Source organism: Rutilus rutilus (genome assembly GCF_951802725.1).
Source record: "Rutilus rutilus genome assembly, chromosome: 15".
NCBI lineage: Eukaryota > Metazoa > Chordata > Actinopteri > Cypriniformes > Leuciscidae > Rutilus > Rutilus rutilus.
The window spans coordinates 15,232,875-15,255,491 of NC_140220.1; the positions used below are offsets into that span (position 1 = coordinate 15,232,875).

At 40.1% G+C, this 22,617-nt stretch overlaps 1 protein-coding gene across 1 annotated transcript in view; it reads left to right on the top strand.

The window, feature by feature from the left end:
- LOC311305551 (pleckstrin homology domain-containing family G member 3) overlaps positions 1–22,617 on the top strand; it is a 152,165-nt gene that overhangs the window by 66,935 nt on the left and 62,613 nt on the right. Inside the window, exons 3-6 of the mRNA XM_084433336.1 lie at positions 7,764–8,215; positions 12,359–12,459; positions 21,355–21,424; positions 22,024–22,070. Coding sequence (XP_084289462.1) covers positions 7,764–8,215; positions 12,359–12,459; positions 21,355–21,424; positions 22,024–22,070 — 670 coding nt within the window. The remainder of the gene's footprint in view (positions 1–7,763; positions 8,216–12,358; positions 12,460–21,354; positions 21,425–22,023; positions 22,071–22,617) is intronic.

The window sequence follows — 22,617 nt, forward strand, 5'->3', positions numbered from 1 at the left end:
TTAGATGGCAACTTCTTGAATCTGCAATCCTATTACAGTATTTTTCACAAATAAAGTAATTGTTTAAAAATATATGAATATGTGAATAAAAAGGAAGTAAACACTGTAACATTGCACTCAGTAATCTGGTAATATTGTGTGCACTGGTAATCATATTTTTTCAAATAAAGACAAGGTAACGCTAATATTACATACAGCACACAGTGAAAACGATATGAATATGACACTTCTGCAACTGGATGCAACTGGATATAGCACAGCATATTTTAAAATGAAGGATTTTAGTTTTTCGATCGCGTCTCCTGTGAAGCTGATCTTCTGTTTGCATTAACTCACTTCGCAAGGACCGACCGTCACTCGCAGTAACACGTTTATGCAAGCTACAAATGCACACTTCACAAGATATCACAGCTGGATTCCATTAAATCTGCAAGGTTTGTGAAATTAAATGTTTATTAGATATTCAGAGATTTGTTTAAATGATGTAGGCCTAGATGCGCATTTGCTGAATGTTGACAGTAAATGAGAAAGTATTTTAGCCTAATTGTTTGCCTTTTCTGTAACAAATAGTATAAAAGGAACACTTTACTTTTTCGCATACCATTTACTTTCTTTGTTTACCAGTTCTGTCTAACAAAGTATTAGATATGACTGACAGAGATCGTAAACTAATGAAGACGGAGAATGTGAGTGAGCACTGTGTGATCAGGCTCTGCCGTTCTCTTCTGGCGCTGGTGTTCTAAATAAAAGTCCCGTCAAAATAAAAGTCTGGAGTGCCGTCAAAATAAAAGTCCCGTTTCCAACACATCGAAAAACGTTTTCCAATCAGAAAAACGTATTGGCCGATGCCGATATTTTAAAAGTGCCAAATATCGGCCTTGGCGATATATCGGTCGACCACTAGCTGTGTCAGTGGTATCTGAGGATTACTACCAGAAGAATCTGAACCATTTCCGTTTAAAACCAGCCCCCAAGTTAAAGCTGAAATCATATTCATGCCAAAGTATCGCTGTTAGAGGATACATCATGATACCAGTGCAGTATGAAACACAGCAAGTCACCCTACCTCTTGTCATTGTAAATGGAAGTAGACCAGCTCTGATTGGTAGGAACTAGCTAAAGGAACTACACCTGAACTGGAAACAGATTTTCACATTTCACAGGGTGCTTACACAGGCAGAGTGGACCTCAGGAGTCAACGAGGTGTTACAGCGCCACCAGGCAGTGTTTTCTGAGAACCAAGGCTGCATAGAGGGTTTTAAAGCCAAAATCCACATAAAACCAGGCACCACACCAATCCTCTGCAAAGCTCGCCCAGTTCCTTGCGCATTAAAGGAAGCAGTAGAAAAGGAGCTGGACAGGTTGGAGAAAATGAAAGTGATGTCAGTTTTTTCAGAGCAGTGTGGAATATCTGGGACATCGCATTGACCAGGATGGCCTGCACCCCACTGATGAAAAGGTTGTAGCCATAAACAAAGCGCCTGAGCCAACAAATGTCACAGAGCTGAAGTCCTTCTTAGGTCTTCTTAACTACTACAGCCGTTTCCTGCTAAATTCCTCCACCATCCTCCACCCTCTACACAACCTGCTGAGAAAAGAGGCTAAGTGGGTTTGGACTTCTGAGTGTGCTAAGGCATTTGAAGACGCAAAGCAGCTATTACAGCAAAATAGGGTGTTGGTGCATTACAACACACGTTTGCCACTCCGGATCGCATGTGATGCGTCACCTTATGGAGTGGGGGCGGTAATTTCTCATGGCACTTGCCATCATCTTTGGAGTAAAGAAATTCCATAAATATCTATATGGGAGGAAATTCACACTCATCACAGATCACAAACCACTGTTAACTATCCTGGGACCAAAGTCAGCGGTTCCAACTTTAGCAGCATTGTTACGACCTCTCAATAAAATATCAGCTCGGAGAGAAGAGATCTACGTAACATAAACAAGAACGAGTAAATAGCGAAGTCGCTCAAATCTATTTATTCACTCACTCACAACAGACGTCACAATAATAACGAACATACCAACCAGGGAACGAAATTGTACAAAACAGACAACAACTAACAAGGAAAAAAAACTAAATACAAATATAAAGACACTTGTTTGCTGGCTAGCCCACAAGATCTGCTGTCGCTCTTCTTTCTCCTCCTCGTTGGCGTTTATACCAGTATCAATCAGCTCCAGCAATCAGTCACTCAAATCACGAACAGGTGCGTCCACCTAAGAGAGAGATGCGACGCCAAGAAAAACAAGGGAGGGACAAAACAAAGAAAATAGACACAGACCAAGCCACCGACCGTAACACTCCCCCACCTAAAAAAAAACAAAAAAACATATGTTTTTGAGTTGAGTGTACACGAGAAGCCAAACAAGCAATCACAACATACATGGGAGGCTACATTATCCTCGCGAAAGAGCATCTGCAACAATATTGTCATTACCCTTCTTGTGCTTAATTTCCAAGTTGTATTTTTGGGCCATCAAGGCCCAACGCATTAAGCGCTGGTTATGATTGTAAATACTTGACAGAAACACCAACGGATTGTGGTCAGTAAAAACCACCACAGGTAAGGAAGCAGCCCCCAGATAAACATCAAAATGTTGTAACGCAATTAGCATGGCTAATGTCTCTTTTTCTATGGTCGAATAATTCAGCTGAGGCCGACTGAACTTAGTAGAAAAATAAGACAGGATGAGAAAACCCATCAGCACCATCTTGCAACAGGACAGCTCCCGCTCCTGTCGCACTTGCATCTACCTCCAACGTGAATGGTCGGGACAGCTCAGGAGTTGACAGGACTGGAGCACTACAAAGAAGAGACTTTGCAGGGATGCAAAGGATGCAACGCTGGGCTCTCATCCTCATGGCATACAGCTATGATATTGAGTACAGGAGATCAGCTGATCATGCAAACGCTGATGCTTTGTCTCGCCTACCCAGAGCCTCAGTCGACAACACAGGAGAAGAGGGAGGTATTTTTTACTTCTCACACGTTGAGGAACTACCAGTGGGTGCAAAAGACATTGAGAGAGCTACTTTAAAATATCCTATACTGAACAAAGTGTGGAGCTACACAATGAATGGATGGCCCAGTCATGTTCAGGAGGAAGCACTGCGGCCTTATTTCATACGCAGGCAGGAGTTGTCAGCGGAACAAGGCTGCGTTCTTTGGGGCCAGCGAGTCATCATACCCCCAGGTTATCGACAGCGCTTACTGGAAGACCTTCATCATGTGCACCCAGGTATCTGCCGCATGAACGCTCTCACTTGCAGCTACATGTGGTGGCCTGGCTGTGATGGGGAAATTGAAGAGCTGGTGAAAGGTTGCTCTATCTGCCAAGCTGTTCAGAAAATGCCAGCAGTCGCACCGCTGCACCACTGGAGATGGCCAGAAAGAGTGTGGCAGAGAATTCACATTGATTTTGCTGAGAAGGATAAGCAGTATTTTCTGGTGGTCATTGATAGCCATTCAAAGTGGTTAGAAGTTTTTCCCATGTCTTCCATCACCTCTCACAACCCCATTGAAGTGCTGCGAAGCCTGTTCTCTGCGTATGGACTGCCAGAAGAGCTGGTATCAGATAATGGTACAGCTGGTGTCGAGGGAGTTTACAAAGTTTCTGGAGAGTAACGGTATCAAACACACTGCTGTACCTGCATACCATCCTGCATCAAATGGAGCTGCAGAGAGGTCAGTGCAGATTTTGAAACGTGCGCTGACGAAGGATGTGTTGGAGGCGGAGGGAAAGGCTCCCTTGCCACTCAGTCATAGACTTGCAAATTTCCTGCTCATGTACCGCAGTACACCCCACACCGTGACTGGACGGACACCAGCTTAGTTATTTCTGAAACGCCAGATCCGAACCCATTTCAGTTTGCTTAAGCCCAAGCTTGCCAGACGGACTGAAGAGAAACAAGCCTCACAGAAATGTCATCATGACCGTGGTGGCTCATCTCTTTGTTTCTTTCAGGAAGGAGAAGCTGTCCGCGTCCGAAATTTCAGGGGAGGAGTGGAGAAATGGATTCAGGCAAAAGTACTTAAAAGATAGGGAACTGTCACATACCTGATACAAGAGGGTCAGAGGCAGTGCACAGTGCAAGTCGACAACATGTTGCCATGGCGAGGAAAGGTTGAGACACTTCCACCAATCTTGCCCTCACCAGTGGCTGAGAATGAGCCACCAGTAACCATGGACTGTGCTTTTCCAGCTGTTTTGCCCAGTGCACCAGTGAAGCTAATACCATCTACTGTTCTCACTAAACCAACTGGACAGGTTGTCGAGGTGTCATCATCACACACAGCAAACAAAAACTCACCTGAGAAACGGCGGTACCCAGAGAGGGTCCACGTACCACCTCAAAGACTGACTCTATAACTTGCAGTATGTTGTATGCATGTAAATGTAAATCTGCACAGTGAATGTAAGCTGCCAAGAGACATTTTTTGTTGATAATAGGAAGTTCATATTTTGCCAAGATTGAGAAAATCTTCAGGGGCAGTAGATTTATTTTTGTTGTGAGATTTAAATGCAGAGTTAGTTGTTGCTAATTATTGCTAAACTTAAAATGGTTATTGTTAAAAAAAAAACTAAAAGGGGAGGAATGTAATAGATTTGTGTGATTGACAGGTTGAGGTTGCCACCTTGTGGGTCATTATTGCAAAGGTAGTTGCTGTGTTAAGTTTTGTTGTGGCCAACGATTATTGGTGTTTTACCCAGTCAAGCGGCACCTGTAGATTTAGTCTGTTCCCAGAAGTAACACATTAAAGTTAAAGAAAGTGTTTTCGGTAGCCAATCCCGGCCTGTTTATTGTCTCCTGCACGATACACCACACTTTGAGTCCAGCCACCTTCTCCTTTCCTTGACTTGTGTCAAGGAAGGAAGTGTATTGTGTATTTGTGTATTGTGAAGGAAGAGAAACCTAGATGGGTTTTGCACTGCAAGTCTTTCCATTCCAGTCTTAATATGCTACAAATGATTATCAGTTTCTCAACCCTTTTATGAGCACAACCGAGCACAACCAAGCACAGCCATTAGGCCCTCCCTTCATATAAAGAGGTGTGATCTATTTGTTCTCATGAGCTGGTGTGTAACAACTGACTTGTGGGTGAGAAACCAGTACCAGTGTTGGATAGTACCTAGAATCCATATTGGGGACACTTGAATAAAACTAGCAAAGAGCATGAGAACAAAAGAAACCCATTGAGCTGGAGGCAAATCATCACCAATCCATAGTTTTTTGGGCCATAACAAATACTCTTGGGGAATGGTTCTCCAACCATATCTGAAAGTTGCTGCCCTTAGGAGTATTTGGGAAGAGAAATGGTGGTTCACTGGGTTTAATCTTAGGTTATCACGATGGTTTGGTAAGTCTAGAGGCTTTTCTCTCACCCTCTGTGTTTTTTTTTTTTTTTTACCCTGGATCATTTAGAAGCAATTGGAAAACTTGGAATTGCTACCTTCCAAGAAAAGGATTGAATGACCCTTGAATAATCTGCTGGAGTCTATTTCATATATAGATATTCATACATGCGTCTAACTACGGTTGCAGACGCTCGATCAACTTGCTCTTTAATGGTCACGGACCGCTCCAATATGGCGGACGGCTCACATAAAGCGCCAAATTGAAACGGCCACTAATGAGGCATCTATGTATATCTATGGTTCATGATACTCTAAGCATAAAATGTGGTGTAAATTAGTTAATTTAATATAATAAGATTTAATATACATTTATTTTCATAAAGTATTTATCTGAACTCGACCGCCATCTTGGAATTTTTTTGTGAGCGTCTAATAATACATTCTGAAATTTTCTTAAAATACTGACTAGGTAAGCAGCTCTGTAAGTTTGGCCACTTGACAAATGATCATAATTCATAAAACAACAACTGCACATCCAGTCAAGACATTGTACAAAATAGTTAAGAGTTAATTAGTCTAAAGCTGTAGTGCAGTTATTCACACAAAGCAGTTTGGCTTAAGAAATGTGGTTTAAAAAATTAAGCCATATTGTTTGTTTTATTGACGTTGTTTATTTGTAAATGCTTGTCCATTTCCAAAGGCTAGGCTTAATTCTTTTTTTTACACACATGATATCATTGACCTCCCTCCAACGGTTTGGAGATATAGAGGTGAAAGTCCAACGCAAGGCGTAAAGGGGATGGGCTGGCAGGAGACGTCAGTGCTGTTGGAAAGTGTTTACTTTCAAAATGCTTGTATGGAAATGAAGGGCGAAAAATTAGTTTCCTCCTTCTGTCCTGCTGTTGACCTCAAGTTCACTTTTATATGCTGGAAGACGCCGACTCTGAGCAAGTATGGGTTTATTGTTTGTCTCTCTTTTGACAGGTTTAATTAATCTTAATTTGGACCTTAAGAAAGTGCTCTTAAGAACGTATCTGTGAAGGCTTTAATTTAATGAGAAACTCTTCATGTCACATTTCCTCTGGACAAATGAGGTACATATTTAAAAAAATGTCTGTATAATAAATCAAGGTTATATTAAGGTGAATACACCATTAGCTAATATTGTCTTTTTGTTAGGTTCAGTTCTGATCAATGTGGTTGTGAGATCATTGCCTAGCTAGTCAGAGAATGTGCTTTGCATTATTACTTGTTCAGACTCTTTCTAATCTTTTGACATGCACAAAATATGATTTTCAAAGGGCATGCATGCATTCCTGTCAAACTGAACGGTAGTTTTGAATGAATGTCTACTGTGAATTTCTAATCGCAAATGCTCCTTTTTATAGCTAACAGACTTATGTGCACGCCGGTTTAGGAAAGGATGAGTAATTTCATATTTAACCAGATACCAACCTAATTAAACAGTACTTTCAATACTTCTGATTTGATTGCTCATTCAGGTAACCTGCTGACTGTTCAATTTTGCAGTTATGACAATACATACCCAAGTAATGTCAAGTCTTTGTAAATCCTAATATTGATAATCCCTTGTGCACCATTTAGTTTAAGCAATAAGTACAATTTTCATTGTCTTTCTTCATAAACTAGCTTTTGAGTTATGTGTTGTGTATTTCGTGTAAAGATATTACATTATAGCTTAATAATACACAAGTCTTATACAGAGTCTGACTCAGAGATTTCATAAGATGGGTGTGCAGATATCTACAATCATTAAGACACTTTCTTGTGTTGTTTGTCTATTTAGATATGTCATGTACTATAATTCATCTTTCACTTTTGTAAAATTGTATTGAATGTCATGAACAAAAATAGTGTTCATAAAAGTTAGTTAGGGGTGAATGGTATGACCAAAATCTTATACAGTATATCATTACATGTTAATTTTCACTCGCAGACAGTTATTTTGCGAGAACTCAGCTTAATTGAAATTAAAGGCACAATCTCATGTTTGTGACTTTAATGACACCTGCAGTGATGAGCCAAATAGAAAGCCACTATTAATAATACATCCCAGTGGAGGGCCTGAAATTAGTCTGTCAGCTCCATTTGTAACTTAATTGAATTTGTTCTAATGGAAAAAACGAATGAGGTGATGTTTCATATAACAGCATGGTGACTTTTGGCTACTGGTTTGATCAGAATGATTAGTCATTTCAGTTCACATATTGTTGCACTATTGTTGGTTTGATTGCTTCTGTTGTTCTCCTTATTTTTTAGTCGCTTTGGTTACAAGCGTCTGATATGATTAAATGTAAATATGTGAGAAATGCATTGTGATTGTCTGTGATGTGCAGATAAATCACTGTGTACCTTTGTCTGTTTATTTCTTCTTTAGAATCACCTCGGTTGTCCACTGCCTCTGTTGGCAGTGATGACCGGGCCTCCACTGCTACGCTGTCCGATTGCTCTGACTTCACAGATGTCCAGAGGCCCATAAGCGTGGTCTCCACCATCTCATCCGGGTCTGGTTCCTTTCGGGACGGCGTTCTCCTGTCATCCGCTGGTGTGCCCATTGAAGACAATGTGGATCTGGAGTTAACGTCTGCTGCCGATTCAAATGAGACTCAGGGCAATAATCTCGCCCAAGCATCCAGTCAATTTTTCCAGCAAAATAGCAGCAACACTGTTAACAACAACAACAACAGCTCCTCCGTTTCCAACAGTTCCTCTCCATTTGCTGCCAACACCATGGCACCCAACCCTGAGCTCACCTACTTGGACCGTGTTGTCATGGAGATCATTGAGACGGAGAGGATGTATGTGAGAGATCTGCGGAGTATTGTAGAGGTCAGCATGAGTCTTAACCTTTCCAAACATTTCCAAACAACTGGGTCATTCCATGTCAAATCAACCAAATTTCAGAAATCTTCCCTGCTCAAAACAAAAATCATTTCTAATTTCAGTATAATTTATTCTTCAGACATTTCTCTTTAAACACAATAAGTGTCAGCTGTTTGAAAAGTTACCCAGACTTGGTTTTTGACCATTGAAAATTTGTAAAATTCAACAATTTGAGCATGCAGTCACAATGGAATCTCCATTTCTGTGCAATTGAACCATATAGGACCTTAAAAAATAAGATTTCAAAAGAAAATTGTAAAATCATATTGAGAAATCTATTCTTTTTGAGTTACAGGCATGTAAACTTTGGAAAAAGAATATTTATGGCACTCAGACAGATATATTCTATGCAATTATGTTGATAGAAAAAAGAAACGAGATACATTTCTAGTTTCCACATTATTTGTTCTTCAGATATTCTTCTTTGAAAGAAAAAAAATATCAGATGTATGCAAAGTGACCCACATTTGGTTTTTGACCACTGAAAAAGTGTACAATTGACCAATTTATTCATGGAGCTGCATTAAGATCTCCATATCTCTGGGATTGAACCATATTTCAATCCCTTAAAATGAAGATGTTCCCCCCCAAAATAAATGTTTTTTAAAAACATAAAAGGATATTAAGATTATCTTTAATTCTTTAAGAGTTACAGGCATGCAAACTTGGCAAAAGAACACAAGAAGTGCTTTTTCCCATTTTTTCCCGGGGCATATAATACAAAAAAGATTGCTAAAGTAAACAGATTTTTGCTAATAGACCATCAATCTCTGTGTAAAAATCTAATAATAATGCTGTCATCTTTCTAAAGTCATTTTACCCCCCTGTAATTTGGCTCAAAATATCAGAAGAAAATTGTCATTTTGACCCCCTCGACAAAATAGTGGATTTCTCAGTCTATATATGACATTTAATATTTTGGCTTTCTTTTTCATTTGTATTTCTTTCAACAGAATGAAAAATTATCAAAATAAAAATGTTTAGCCGAGGACCTCTGGTTGAGTTGACACAGAATGACCCAACTGCTTATAATCAAGTGTCTGTCAATTGATTAAAATGTGAGAAAATGTAATTTATTACGTTATATGCTAGATTCTTAATCATATAACAATTCACGGTTAATCCTATATATCAAGATTTACTGAGAAACCCCCAAAAAAGAAGACAATTTTACACAACACGTTGTTGACAAGTAAATCATTGATTAGTTAGCATTAAAATCATTAGATAAGTTGCATCTTTCAACATACCTGTCCTTGTGATGTTCATTCATGTTTATTTCATGCTATAACTAGTAAAGAGGAAGAGACGATCAGTTCACGTGCACTCTGTGTTGCTGGTCACGGCAGTCTTTCACGCTACATTAAAGAGCATCAAATTAACATTAAAGAGCGTGAATTTTGTAATAAAATTGAGAGAATTTGAAACTGAGACCTAGTTCTTATAAAAATAACAAAGCACATAGCTTATTGGATAATTGGACAGGATGCATGCACTTTTTGTCCGAATGTTTTGCATATTGGATACACCTCTGAATATTTTTTTAGATAACCAGAATGCTCTCAAATAGCTTCTTTATTAAGCTTCTTCGGCAGATACAAGTCCGGGAGATCGCGTTGGTCCACCATGTTTTCAATTTGAGAGTTTCATGTGCGCTGAAAGCTCATGTGCCCCATCTTACCTATACAATCACCTAGTGAACTCACTATAGTATCAGCCTCACAGAGCATCCAGGCACGGCACACGGGTGCCTCAAGTAGTCGATCCCAATCTGAAAGACTCATTTTCATGTTTTTTTTTAACGAAAATTCCAAATTCTTACGATTTAATAACTGTGACTACCTTAATCACGGTTAATTGTGATATTGGGTAATTGTGACATCCCTAGTGCTAGATGGATATTTTTGGCCGTTTTGTTGATTGATATTTAAGATGAGTTTTAAACAGTAACATTTTTAAAAACACTTGAGACCCTGCTTTCAGTTTTCTTTTCAGTTGTTCCCTTTGCGTTAAACCTTTAGAGATTGTTTATGGACATTTTGACATGATAACTTTCTACACTTCATGAAACAAAACCCAACTCAAAAAAAAAAAAAAATGAAAAAAGCTGTTTGTGCCTCTAGTGTAGAAAGTCCCAGTAATAGAATCCTTGCAGAATTTCCTGAAATGGTGTTGTAGTGAACACTGTTCAAACAGTGAAAAGTCACACATCAGCCATGATGGAGTTCTGCCAAAAATACTTGGTAACCCTTCCTTTTACAGTCCCCTAATTACTAGGTATTTACCTGGTAAATATATGGTAAGTTATAGTTGGTTATTGGTAATTACCACAGGTAACAAGAATGTAAATGCAGAGAAACTACAAACTAATTACTATTTACCTGGTAAGCATATGGTAAATTATAGTATTTTAGTGTGTAATTACTTAAGGTGATTAATATGCAATTACAGAGAAACTACCAGGGAAAAAAAACACCACTGTTAAATATCAACTCAACAAAGGACTGTGTACTTGTTACCTGTTTAGGCTGGTAATAACTCAGATGTAATTGTGTACTTCCTCAGAATGTAGGCAGCCAATTTTTAGAAACACCTCCAGTATTACCCATCAATTCAAGTTAGGTTTGAAGTTATCCTAGGGTTATGTTGGTAACAGTCCATGTTTATTTATTACTATCTTGAAATTAAGACAGTAGTTTCCAATAAATTACCTTGTCTTACATAGTTGTTGTTCATTGCTACACCCATTTATAGAGGGTTTATCAAATAATTTACCTTACACTTACCTGGTAACTACCCCGCAGGAACAGTTTTCCCTAATGTCATGGCACATCTTAAATACTGGGTATGTTCTTGCAAATGTTTTTACAATTTACTCAGTAAGTAAAGTGCAACTGTACTGTAAAATTAAGCCTTGTTTATTTCCATGGTATTACCGGAATTGTACCATATAACCTGATCATTCCCTTTTCCATAGTCACTTTTTTTTCTTTTTTTTTACCTCGTATGTCCTGCAACGTTACCAAGGAAAACATGACAATTTCTCATTAAGTAAAGTGTAACTGTACTGTAAAATGAAGCCTTGTTTATTTCCATGGTATTACCGGAATTGTACCATATAATCTGATCATTCCCTTTTCCATAGTCAGATTTCTTTTTTTACCTCGTATGTCCTGCAACGTTACCAAGGAAAACATGACAATTTACTCGGTAAGTAAAGTGCAACTGTACTGTAAAATGAAGCCTTGTTTATTTCCATGGAATTACTGGGATTTTACCCTTTAATCTGATCATTCCCTTTTCCATAGTCACATTTCTTTTTTTACCTCGTATGTCCTGCAACGTTACCAAGGAAAACATGATTCCGGTAGGATTATTAGGGCCCAAGCCCTGAAAGGGCGAATTAGAGAATTCCTCCTAGAGAATTCATCCGATCGCCACCAAACTCGGTCAGCATGAAGTCAAGACATTGAGGATGCTAAATTGTGGATGGATTTTTGATATCTCGAACGGTTTGGTCATGGCAAGGAAACGAATTTATGGCGAATAAGGGACACAGGAAGTGTATTATAACTTCTGCATACATTGACTGATCTTGATAAAACTTCAGCAGTGTGTTCGTGGTAAGAGGCCGATCAGATGGATGTAACTATTGTGAGTCAAAGTTATAGCGCCACCAACTGGCTGCAGGAATTGTGTCACTTTCAAAATGCTTTGAAATCACCCTCTTATTTTTACCCGATTTGCTTCAAACTTTATGTGTATAATGTAGACCCACAGCAGATGTAGACCTGTGAAAGGATTATTGATATCTTAGATACTGTTGCCATGGCAACGCATCAAACTTTAATATTCTTTTTTGATGCTTTTGAGACTCTTAGCATGCTTGAAATTGGATGAAACTCGACAGACACATCACATTTATTAGCCAGTAGACATGTGCAACGTTTCAGAAACGGGCGTGGTGGAATGGCTCAGTAGCGCCACCTTTAGTCAAAAATGGGGGCTTAGTTTTTCCGCCACTGGTCATTGTACTTTCATGCAAGTCAAAAGTATTCTTGAATATTCAAGACTGATTTTCTCTTGCAGGACTATCTTGCTCACATCATAGACACAGGAGATCTTCCCATCAAGCCAGAACAGGTGTGTGCTCTATTTGGAAACATAGAAGACATCTATGAGTTTAACAGGTAAGAACTTGCTTCAGTATTTGCTTGTTTTTTGCAAACAAACCAACACCAGCAGCATGGAAGTGTATACAGACATCAGAATGCCACACCTTTGCATAGATTGTGTACAAAGAAGAATCTTAAAGGGGACCTATTATGCCCCTTTTCACAAGATGTAAAATAAGTCTCTGATGTCCCCAGAGTGTGAAGTTTTAGCTCAAAATACCCAACAGATCATTTTTTACAGCATGTTTAAATTGTCACTTTTTGGTGCTCAGAAAACGCGCTGTTTTAGTGTGTGCCCTTTAAATGCAAATAAGCTGCTGGTGCACGGCACAGGGGGCGGAGCTTCATGAGCTCGCGCTCAGTCTCAGGACAATTTCATCTCACGGAATGATGATGATAATATCAGAAACTCTCAGTAACGGTGTTCATTTCGCCCCGGAGTCGGACAATAATGCCTACAGAGTCAGAGTGCTGTGTGGAGATGGAACAGGTATAGTTTAGTTTAATTACGGTTATAACGTATTTGTCATCTGCTTGTATGTATCCACTATTAATAGCCTACAAGTCTGCTGTTTCGGACCAGGTCCGAATGATGATCAAAAATATACTGATGAGTTTAATAAAGTTTATTGTACATCACACAAAAAATATGAAGCGTCAGTTTTACTCCAGAAAATCACAGTAAGAGCTGAGTAAACACAGTGTAAGAAGTGCATAAGTACATAAACGAATTTCGGTAGAGTTGAGGGAGCATTTTCTTTGAAAACAAAATAATTCCACCTCGTCTTCAGCGGCTGCCTCAGATTTTGTGAGTAAATAGAGAGAGCTATGTGGATTAATACATCCAGCCACACAACACCTACAACGCTTGGGAGACATTCTCGTCAGTGCAGCAATGGCGGATGTGTACAACTCGCCGTGAACTTGATCAGGGCGGGTCTATGTTAAAACGACAGTGTCTGTCAACACTCGTGGGCGGGGCCTGTGGCTTTAGTGACGGCACTAAAGCCGCATTCTGAAAACAGGTCGTTGGGAGACACTGCTGATGATTTATGGGGATTAATAAAAAGTGAGTGGATTTTTATCACTATTGGGTGGTTGTGTACACACACTGCCAACACACATTTATGTCCACACAGCATGCAAAATTGAATTTTGCATAATAGGTCCCCTTTAATTTTATGAAATTATGATGTTATTTTAATTTCTTATTTGAAAACGGGGGTGACTAAAGGCCTGTTCACACCAAGAATGATAACTATAAAGGTGCATTTATTAGTGTCTTCACCAACAGAATTTTCATTGTAAGCGGTCACTACAGTAATGTCGTCTGCCGAGCTGAAGCTCATGCCTTACTCCTAGCCCTGGAAAATAGACACGAACGAAATTTCTTAATCTTCACAGACTCAAAATCTGGCCTTCAAACACTGAATCTGTAAAGACTGACCACCACAAAATCATAAGTATCTTAGCTAGAGCTTTTCTGCAAGAAAAAACTTATGTTATCTGGTAACGAGAAAGCAGACATCGCTGCAAAGGAGGCTCTCAATATTTGTCAAATTCCACCCTCTCACCCAGAACCGGCACCAAGGCACATAAATCAGGGGGCCATCGGCTGCCGAAATCATGCTCAACCGGGGGGCGTATTTTGATTAAATATTACGAGGGCACATAACGTTGGTTCAACGTTGCATTTGTAGTGGAAACAAACCAACGCGCATTTGTAATCGCTCTCGAATTAATACTCGCTTGCTTTGTGCTTTCTGTAACGGTCATCAGCTGGAGTGCCCTGTAGAGCCACCTGAGGGCACTCCACATCAGACTATCATTATTCACTCACTACTACAATTCCCATAATTCACTGCCCGGACTCATCATTCCTGATTATCACATTCACCTGTGTCTCATTATATTGTTTAGTTCACCCCATATAAGCCTGGTTCACCTCATCATTCCCTGCGAAGTCTTGTACGTTATTCCAACTGCATTTCTGAGCATTTCCTTTGTTGTCGTTGTTATTCCTGGTTCTTGATCTCTGCCCGTGTCCTGGTTTTCCTGTTTCTGCCTCACCCTCTGGATTTATCTGTTTGTTTGATTGCCTGCCTGTGTATGACCTTTGCCTGGATTTTGATTACGATTCTGCTTAACCCTTTAAATAAAACTGCATTTGGATCTTCTACCCTCGTGTCTCGGAGCAGTACGTAACAGAAGACTTCGCCAACATGGATCCAGCAGTTTGTCTCTTCAACCTCCGCCAAGGTAGCCGTCCAATTGAGGATTTTGTCAAGGAGTTTTGTGAGCTTAGCCATGAGGTTAACTTTAATGATGTTGTCTTAAAGGACATTTTTCACCATGGACTTAATGACATTCTTAATTACCTCATGCCTGACAATACCCCTCACTGGACTCTAGTTCAATATATAGACCTTGCCCTTTTGCTGAGCAGCTCATCATTTACTGTGGGCTTTACGGATGTGGAGCCCCGCAAGCTCACAGTAATACCTAAGCCTGCACTTCACGCCAGTCCAGCCGAGCCTGCACTTCACGCCAGTCCAGCCGAGCCTGCACTTCACGCCAGTCCAGCCGAGCCTGCACTTCACGCCAGTCCAGCCGAGCCCGCACTTCACGCCAGATCTGCCGACGCAAAGGCAGTATGCGTCATGGACAAGATGGTCAGTGGACAAGATGGTCATGCCCGCCGCCCCTGAGACTGAGAGCGTCATGCACGTCACTTCTGCCGATCCAGAGACTGAGCTTCATGTCACTTCTGCCGATCCAGAGACTGAGCTTCACGTCACTTCTGCCGATCCAGAGACTGAGCTTCACGTCACTTCTCCCGACCCAGAGACTGAGCTTCACGTCACTTCTGCCGACCCAGAGACTGAGCTTCACGTCACTTCTGCCGATCCAGAGACTGAGCTTCACGTCACGTCAGCCGATCCAGAGACTGAGCTTCACGTCACGTCAGCCGATCCAGAGACTGAGCTTCACGTCACGTCCGCCCGTCAAGAGTCTCGTCCCGCCGAGACTGAATCTGTTCCTGAGCCTGAATCTGATCCTGATACTGAGCCTGAATTTGTTCCTCTTTCTGCGCCTGTGTCTTCGGACAAGATGGCCGACTCCACGCCTGTGTCTTCGGACAAGATGGCCGACTCCTCGCCTGTGTCTCCGTACAAGATGGCCGCCGCCGAGCCAGTGTCTCCGTACAAGATGGCCGCCGCCGAGCCAGTGTCTCTGTACAAGATGGCCGCCGCCGAACCAGCGTCCCAGGACAAGATGGTCTCCGCCGAACCAGCGTCCCAGGACAAGATGGTCTCCGCCGAACCAGCGTCCCAGGACAAGATGGTCTCCGCCGAACCAGCGTCCCAGGACAAGATGGTCTCCGCCGAGCCAGTGTCTCCAGACGAGATGACCACCGCCACGTCGCTTGAGCCCTCAGCAGAGATGGCCGCCGACACGGTGTCTGTTCCTGAGCCTGTGTCTGTTCCTGAGCCTGTGTCTGTTCCTGAGCCTGTGTCTGTTCCTGAGCCTGTTCCTGAGCCTGTGCCTGTGCCTGTTCCTGAGCCTGTGCCTGTGCCTGTGCCTGTTCCTGAGCCTGTGCCTGTGCCTGTGCCTGTGCCTGTGCCTGTGCCTGTGCCTGTGCCTGTTCCTGTTCCTGAGCCGGTGCCTGTTCCTGTTCCTGAGCCGGTGTCTGTTCCTGTTCCTGAGCCGGTGTCTGTTCCTGTTCCTGAGCCGGTGTCTGTTCCTGTTCCTGAGCCGGTGTCTGTTCCTGTTCCTGAGCCGGTGTCTGTTCCTGTTCCTGAGCCGGTGTCTGTTCCTGTTCCTGAGCCGGTGTCTGTTCCTGTTCCTGAGCCGGTGTCTGTTCCTGTTCCTGGGTCGCCGCCTCCTGAAGGGTCGTCTCCTCCCTGGCCTCCTGAAGGGTCGTCTCCTCCCTGGTCGCCTGCACTGCCTGCTCCGCCCTGGCCGCCTGCACTGCCTGATGCGCCCTGGCCGCCTGCACAGCCTGATGCGCCCTGGCCACCTGCACTGCCTGGTCCGCCCTGGCCACCTGAACTTCATGGTCCGCCCTGGCCATCTGCACAGCCCGCTCCGCCTTGGCCTTCCATCCCGCCGCAGTCTCCAGGTCCTCTTCCGGTCCACGGGCCTGGCCCTCCATCCCACCCCCATGTCCGCCTCCACTCCACCTCCCTCCTGGAGTATTTTAGGAGCATCTGGAAGCTGCTCCTTTGAGGGGGGGCTATGTAACGGTCATCAGCTGGAGTGCCCTGTAGAGCCACCTGAGGGCACTCCACATCAGACTATCATTATGCACTCACTACTACAATTCCCATAATTCACTGCCCGGACTCATCATTCCTGATTATCACATTCACCTGTGTCTCATTATATTGTTTAGTTCACCCCATATAAGCCTGGTTCACCTCATCATTCCCTGCGAAGTCTTGTACGTTATTCCAACTGCATTTCTGAGCATTTCCTTTGTTGTCGTTGTTATTCCTGGTTCTTGATCTCTGCCCGTGTCCTGGTTTTCCTGTTTCTGCCTCACCCTCTGGATTTGTCTGTTTGTTTGATTGCCTGCCTGTGTATGACCTTTGCCTGGATTTTGATTACGATTCTGCTTAACCCTTTAAATAAAACTGCATTTGGATCTTCTACCCTCGTGTCTCGGAGCAGTACGTAACACTTTCGAATTCGCTCGTGTTCAGAAGGGAGGGGAGGGAGGCAGGGGCACAGTAACTCGTTTGGGTGGGTAAGGTCCGTGAATGTGGGCAAGCCACGTGAATAAAATGCACAAACATGAATATGACGCTGGTAGCACAATTGGAAAGGTAGCGTTTTTTCACTGCCGAATTGTGCTACCGACTGTTTTAATTGGAGGTAGCAAAATCTGAGTGGGTAGCATAAATCATAAGAAAACTGGCCCTGCTCTGGCGTAGACCAATAATAAAATCTTATATTAATAACAAGTGGCAGATGGGGATTTGATTGGATCATTGAATGGTTGTGGTTTGCAATTGCTGTAATCTCATGTGAGTGACAGGTTGCCCCATCATCACAGAAGAGAAGGGAGGGGAAGTTATTTTGATTAAATATTATAAGGGCATGTAAAAAAATAAAATAAAAAAAAAAAACTATGTGCTTGGATAAATAATTTAAAATAATCATTGCAATATTCCATAAAAAACTTTAAATATGTGATTAGACTTACTTTTGTAGCTATGTTTGTAGCTAATTAAATTGAAATAAAGTAATAATATTTTCAGTTCCTGTTTGCTTGGTTGACTGAAATGTAACTGATGTGCAGCGCATGATGTGTGTTTTGGGAGTTTTTATTTTACTGGTCATGAAACTGTATTTGAAAATGTACATATAACTGCATTTATTTTTTCATGTAGTTTTTTTGTTTGTTTACAAAAATAAAAAAATAAAAAAATCTAAAGGGGATATTGGCTGTGTGATAGTTAACCCTCTGGGGACCAAAAACGCGCCTGCGCGTTTTGCTCGTTTTTTTTTTTTAGCAATGAAAATAAACACTAAATGCTCTGTTAATTTTGATCTTTCATTTTCGTGTAATACATCAATCGATCCTGTTCAGTTTCTATTTTTTTTTCTGTATACTCACAATAAAAATAAAGTGTTTTGCTTTTTGACAAATAAAGAAAAATTAACATGATGCGATTTCTGCCTTCTCTCTGTCAGTAAACTCCCATTTGAAACGCGTTCGAAAATTATCTATAACTCCGCGAAAATTCAGTCAAACAGGCAAACAGACCCACGGGCATAAAGCTTGAGATTGCATCTTTTAAATGAAGTAATTTATATAAAAAACAAATATTCTCAGCTTCTGTAATCTGTACAAAAAGAGAGCGACTCCAGTCGAGCTCATTACGAGCCATTCAAAAGTAATGTGGCCACTCCCCGGAGAGCGCGTGCTATTCAAACGCAAATTCTGAGAACGCCCACATCAGCTGTAAACAAAGCGCGTTGCAATCGAGTGAAGCATAATATAACCTACCTTATGGAGAAAAGTTTCTCAGAACAGTGCTGATATGAGGAGCAATATCTCCTGATATGAGGAGCAGATCCCGCTAAGGAGTGAGGTAGGCTGTTTTCTTTTCTCAAGTGTTTATGTGGAATAACGTTATGGAATAACGTTAGTGCAGGCCTATGCAAACCGCAAAAAGATGAATCGCATTTCTATAATATGACTCGCCTTTCTGTGAGATGAATGAATGGTACATATTTGTAAAGACTGTTTGAATCGCGCATCTGTGTGTGAAAGAATAAACTGCTTTGCTATAGCCTACTGAGATGAGTAAAAATCGACTGGAATATGTTGAAATAAAATGTATTTGTATAAGCAACGTATTAAACTGCAAATTAGCATTTATATGCCCTAATATTTCATAAAAACAACGTTACAGTCAGTCACTTGTTGACTAGATTTGGGTACAGTTTTTAGGCTACTGTAGAATATACTGCCACATCAAATAGCCTAAGCTTTTGTTTAGCAATTTCTGCTCATATCTAACGTTATATATATAACTATATTATTTATATATATTATATATATATATATATATATATATATATATATATATATATATATATTTGCTATATTCAAAATAATGAATACATATGATAAAATGTAGGCCTATAATCTTTTTTCTTTTTCTTTTTTTACAAAGAAAGAGTACACTTGAAATATTGTTGAAATTGTAATTATTGTTGTAATTGTAACATTTTTAATAAAATAGCAAAACATATTTACAAGATAGATGTAAGCGAAATCTTAAATGGTCAATATAAGTCTTCTTCTAAATAAATCTTTTGTCCTTGCATTGTGGCTCAGTCAGTGTCACACCTGAATGAATGGCTCATCATTATGCAGAGTCATTATGCAGAGTGGGTGGGACATTGCAATCTAAGGTGTAAACTACTCCTCCCCCTCGCATATTGGCTTTCCAAGCAAAACCTGTTTTACACCATTTAAATCAATGTATATTTTTTTTGTGAACGATAAAGCAAGACTATTTTCACATAATTTTGAAGCTAGAACTCAAAGGGACAACATCAATTAGTCAAAAGTCTTGTGGACACATATTTAATATGTGTTTTGTGGTCTTAATTCAGCAACTTTCATTTTAATTTTTTCCAATAACCACGCATAAACATTATTCTCTTAAAAATACAAACATCTACATACACGTTGCTCGCATATTATGGTAGCCCTGTTTGTGCTATATAGAGTGAATTTACACCTTTGCCATTATCATGTTTATAAATAACTGAAAAAAGCACAAATGTCAGAGCATGTCAGAACATCTCAAGGACCCCAAAAACACCTTGGTCCCCAGAGGGTTAATCTGTCTTAACAAAATGTTACCAATTGATACATTCTCTCAAGTAATTTCTCATGAATCCTTTTCATGTTTTAATTTATATGCATCTGTTAGATGTTTTGATCCAAAGTAGGTTGAAGTACATTTGACCAGTATATGTGTTCCCTGCAAATCAAAACCCATGACCTTGCCGTTAATACCGCCTTGCTTTACCTGAGCTATAGGAAGATTGAAACCTTAAAGACCCAAGAAAGAAAGACACTTTTTTTTCTTTCTGTTTACATTTTCTATTGAAACGTGATTTCTGTGGCGCATAAAGGATAAGGATATAAGGATTTTTCAAATAGCAAATAGGCTTTAGGTACACCACAGGTACATGAGCCATGATTTGTTAGGCAAAGAGACATTCTCATTTTAGAGAACAATTGTTTGAACAAAAATCTGTGTAACACTTTATTTTATAGTGTCCTTGTTACATATGTTACATGACATAGCAGTAAATAATGCATAATTACAGTAACAGTAAATAATGCATAATTACATGCAACCAATGACAACCAAACCCTGATCCTAACCTAACCCTATAGTAAGTACATTTAGTTGTTTTTTATTATTAAAGTACTGAGTAATTAAATATTACTTAATACTTAAATATATAATTACACTGTAACAATGACACCTTAAAATAAAGTGTAACCAAAATCTGTGTAGTGGACGGTAATCAATATGATCATCTATATTTTGGTCTATTTTCTGGGAAGTTGCTGCGACTCAAGGCTTGAGATTTTACTGAGATTTTATTTCTCTCTGTCAGTTAGTAGTGGCATTTTTGCATGCTTTTCCATAAAAAAACTCTGGATGGAGACTTAAACACACCATTCTTCATCTAACCAGTCATCAGTCCATTGTTTTTGAGTGTAATTGTCTCCTCACCTGTTGTCAGGTGTTGGTCTACCCCAGAGTGATACTTTTCTCCTCAATACCATACAGTAAGTGAGTGAATGGTTGGCGTGTTTCTGTTTGTGCTTCATCACAGATGCATGACAGAAAGTGTGGGCATAATTTACTTTGTTTGCTGTGGTGTTTGTTAGCTAATCCCTGAGTTGTGCTTTCAAATCCATTTTAAACATGGATTGAACCTGAACATGAACAGGAGATTCATATTTCTTATACCAGTGGCACAGAAAAAGTGTCTTTTATCATGTTATTTTATTATGTTCATTATGTTTTTATTTATTTTTGAAAAGGAATAAGCCTCTTACCACTGTTCATCACAGTGATGTTACTATTAAGGAAATGTAAGGCGCTCCTTACACACACTCATGGAGTAAGAGATGTTCTTTTCTCATTGGCCACGGATAAGAGGATGAGTGACTTGCAGACTGCATGTGCTGTTGAACAACTTATGACGTGGCTTCTTTTCTTTATCACAAGGCCTTTTGCCAGCTTAATGCTGTAATGGCCTTAGGAGTCTGTTTTGTCTTTACAGTGTTCAGAGCATGTGGTGTTTTAATGAACATTATTTTGATGTTTTAGGGTTGGTAAACATGTTTTGTCTTTTTTTTAGTGAGCTGCTTCAGTCACTGGACATGTGTGACAATGATCCTGTGGCCATTGCCAGATGCTTTGTGATCAAGGTGAAGTTTAAACTGACACAGTTCCTTGTATGGCTTAAGATCTGATCATATTTCAACTATATGTTTATGTAACTAAACTAAAGTGTTATGGGTATACTTTTTAACTTTTTTGTTCAGAATTGACCAAATTGATATAAGGAGCGAGTACATCATTAATCCATCTTCCAAACCCTGTGTTTGTCTTATCCTGAATATCTACAGTTTGCCTATAATAAGTGTTTATATTCATATCATTTTTTTTTAACGGGGCGGGACAACCCCTGCTGTGGAGTAGCCCAGTACCTGCATGACTCGTCGTATACATAAACAGAGAGAAGTAGCTCCGGCCACAGTATTCTTCCGCAAGACGCATGCAGTTACATGCAGTTAACACCAAAAGTTACATAGTGTACCTTTAATCATTAAATTTTTTAACATCTTTACATGAAAACAACCTCGTCATACTCAAACTCCAGAAGAACAGTGGGCAAATTATAGCATTTGATAACTTCCAAACCAAATAATGTAATTGGGGCTCATTTCTGCTGAATGTTTGCATTGTGTGATGTGGTTGTGTGTTGTGTGCCTTTACTGACTTTGTTTTTTTCTCCTATATTTAGCGTGAATATTTTGACATCTACACACAATATTGCACCAACTACCCAAAGTAAGTTGCAGTAAATAGCCAAAGTAACACATAATGCATTATGTTGAAGAGCCGTTGGCTAGGTTTTGAGATCTTCTGCATCAAAGAAAAGCACCTTTGGTGTCTTGGTAATATTGTGTACAGTAATATGATGCTGTCAGTTTGATTTAACCTTGGACTTGGCAGCTAATGTTAAAATTAAGAAAACAAATACAACTGTGATGTATATTTATAACTATTTTATAATTTTAATACACTATAATTTTTTTAAATTCCAATATTGAGAATTTTCGTGTGAATTTGCTTAATTTTCATTTAAATAATAATACTGTATTTTTTTTAGATCAATAACTTATATTTATATAGTGGTCGGATCAAATTCATGATCAGTAAGGTCTTTAATGCCTGGACAAGCACACAAATCCAGGGCCAAAACCAGAAATTGATGAACCCATGTGATGTATTAGATGAAATGTGTCACATAGGGTCTTTGAACCTGGTATTAAGATGCGTTTTGGTCGATCAGATCACAAGTAGACGAGGGAGACACATACCCGTTTACACCTGG